The sequence below is a fragment of the Condylura cristata genome, unplaced genomic scaffold (genome assembly GCF_000260355.1).
Source record: "Condylura cristata isolate star-nosed mole 26May11 unplaced genomic scaffold, ConCri1.0 scaffold00008, whole genome shotgun sequence".
Lineage (NCBI taxonomy): Eukaryota > Metazoa > Chordata > Mammalia > Eulipotyphla > Talpidae > Condylura > Condylura cristata.
The window spans coordinates 481444-482545 of NW_004567109.1; the positions used below are offsets into that span (position 1 = coordinate 481444).

Genomic DNA, 1102 nt, shown 5'->3' on the forward strand with positions numbered 1-1102 from the left:
TCGTGTCTTACATAGAGGAAAGAGAAAGGCCCAGCCGGGGCCAGCTCTCGGTCCCCGTGCGGTCGGCTCCCCCGCGGGCCCAGCCGGGGCCAGCTCTCGGTCCCCGTGCGGTCGGCTCCCCCAGTTCCTTGGGCTGCTGTGGCCCAGCGTGGCCGGGGGCCTCAGACGAGGCCTCCTGAGTCTTCGAACACAAGGGGCTCGGTCTGGGTGTCTGGCCCCGAGCGCTGGCTCAGTCCCGCCAGTGGGACCTTGTTCCACGTCGGCCCCTCGAGACCAGCCCTGTGACCCCATCCACCGCTCTACCTCCATCTCCCAGACGACCACCAGGGTCTTGTGGGCTGGTCAAGACCACATGCCCAGCGCGGCCTGACACGGGAGGTCACAGCAAAGGACGAAGAACGGTGGAGCGGACGGACCCGCCCCTGAAGCCGACGGCCCGGCCTCTGACCACCCGAAAAGCAGTGCGGCAGGTGCACCCTCGGGGCCAAGCTGGAGAGAGGGGCCCCCACGGGGCTCCCCTTGAACCACGCCGGAGCGCCCCCTTCGCAAAAACCCAGACGCCAGGCTCACAGCAGAGGCTGCACCCCAGCCTGGACGGCTCTGGCAGGCAACCGACCTGGGTCCCTGCGGAGGCCGAGAGGCACAGAGCCTCTGCGGGGGGCCCGAGCCGGGCAGGCGCGCGCTCACCTGGGAGAAGATGAGCACCCGGTGACCCCCGTCCCGCAGCTTCTTGAGCATCTTCTGCAGCAGCATCAGCTTCCCCGACGACTTGACCAGGGAGCCGCCGTCGTAGGAGCCGTTGGGCAGGACGGGCGCCTCCTGCAGGCACAGCCGAGGGGGGCATGGGGTACCCTGTCGTCACGGGCTGCGCGCCCCGGGACAGACCAAGGCCAGGAACTGGCTGAGCGCCAAGCCCAAGCCAGCCAGGCTCAGGCCTGCACCCGGCCTCGCCTCCCGGGTCAGTGCCACCGGGCCCCGGGACCCCAGTCTCAGCCCTGGGACCCCAGTCACAGCCCCCGGACCCCCGTCACAGTCCACGGAACCCTGTCACAGCCACCCAGACCCCGTCACAGCCCCAGGACCCCAGTCACAGCTCCCCTTG

The 1102-nt window shown here is 70.1% G+C and overlaps 1 protein-coding gene across 1 annotated transcript in view; it reads right to left on the reverse strand.

The window, feature by feature from the left end:
• The window catches only part of LOC101635973 (chromodomain-helicase-DNA-binding protein 5), a 20341-nt gene that overhangs the window by 1779 nt on the left and 17460 nt on the right, over nucleotides 1-1102 (reverse strand). Inside the window, exon 19 of the mRNA XM_012722048.1 lies at nucleotides 688-819. Within this exon, the coding sequence (XP_012577502.1) occupies nucleotides 688-819 (132 nt within the window). The remainder of the gene's footprint in view (nucleotides 1-687; nucleotides 820-1102) is intronic.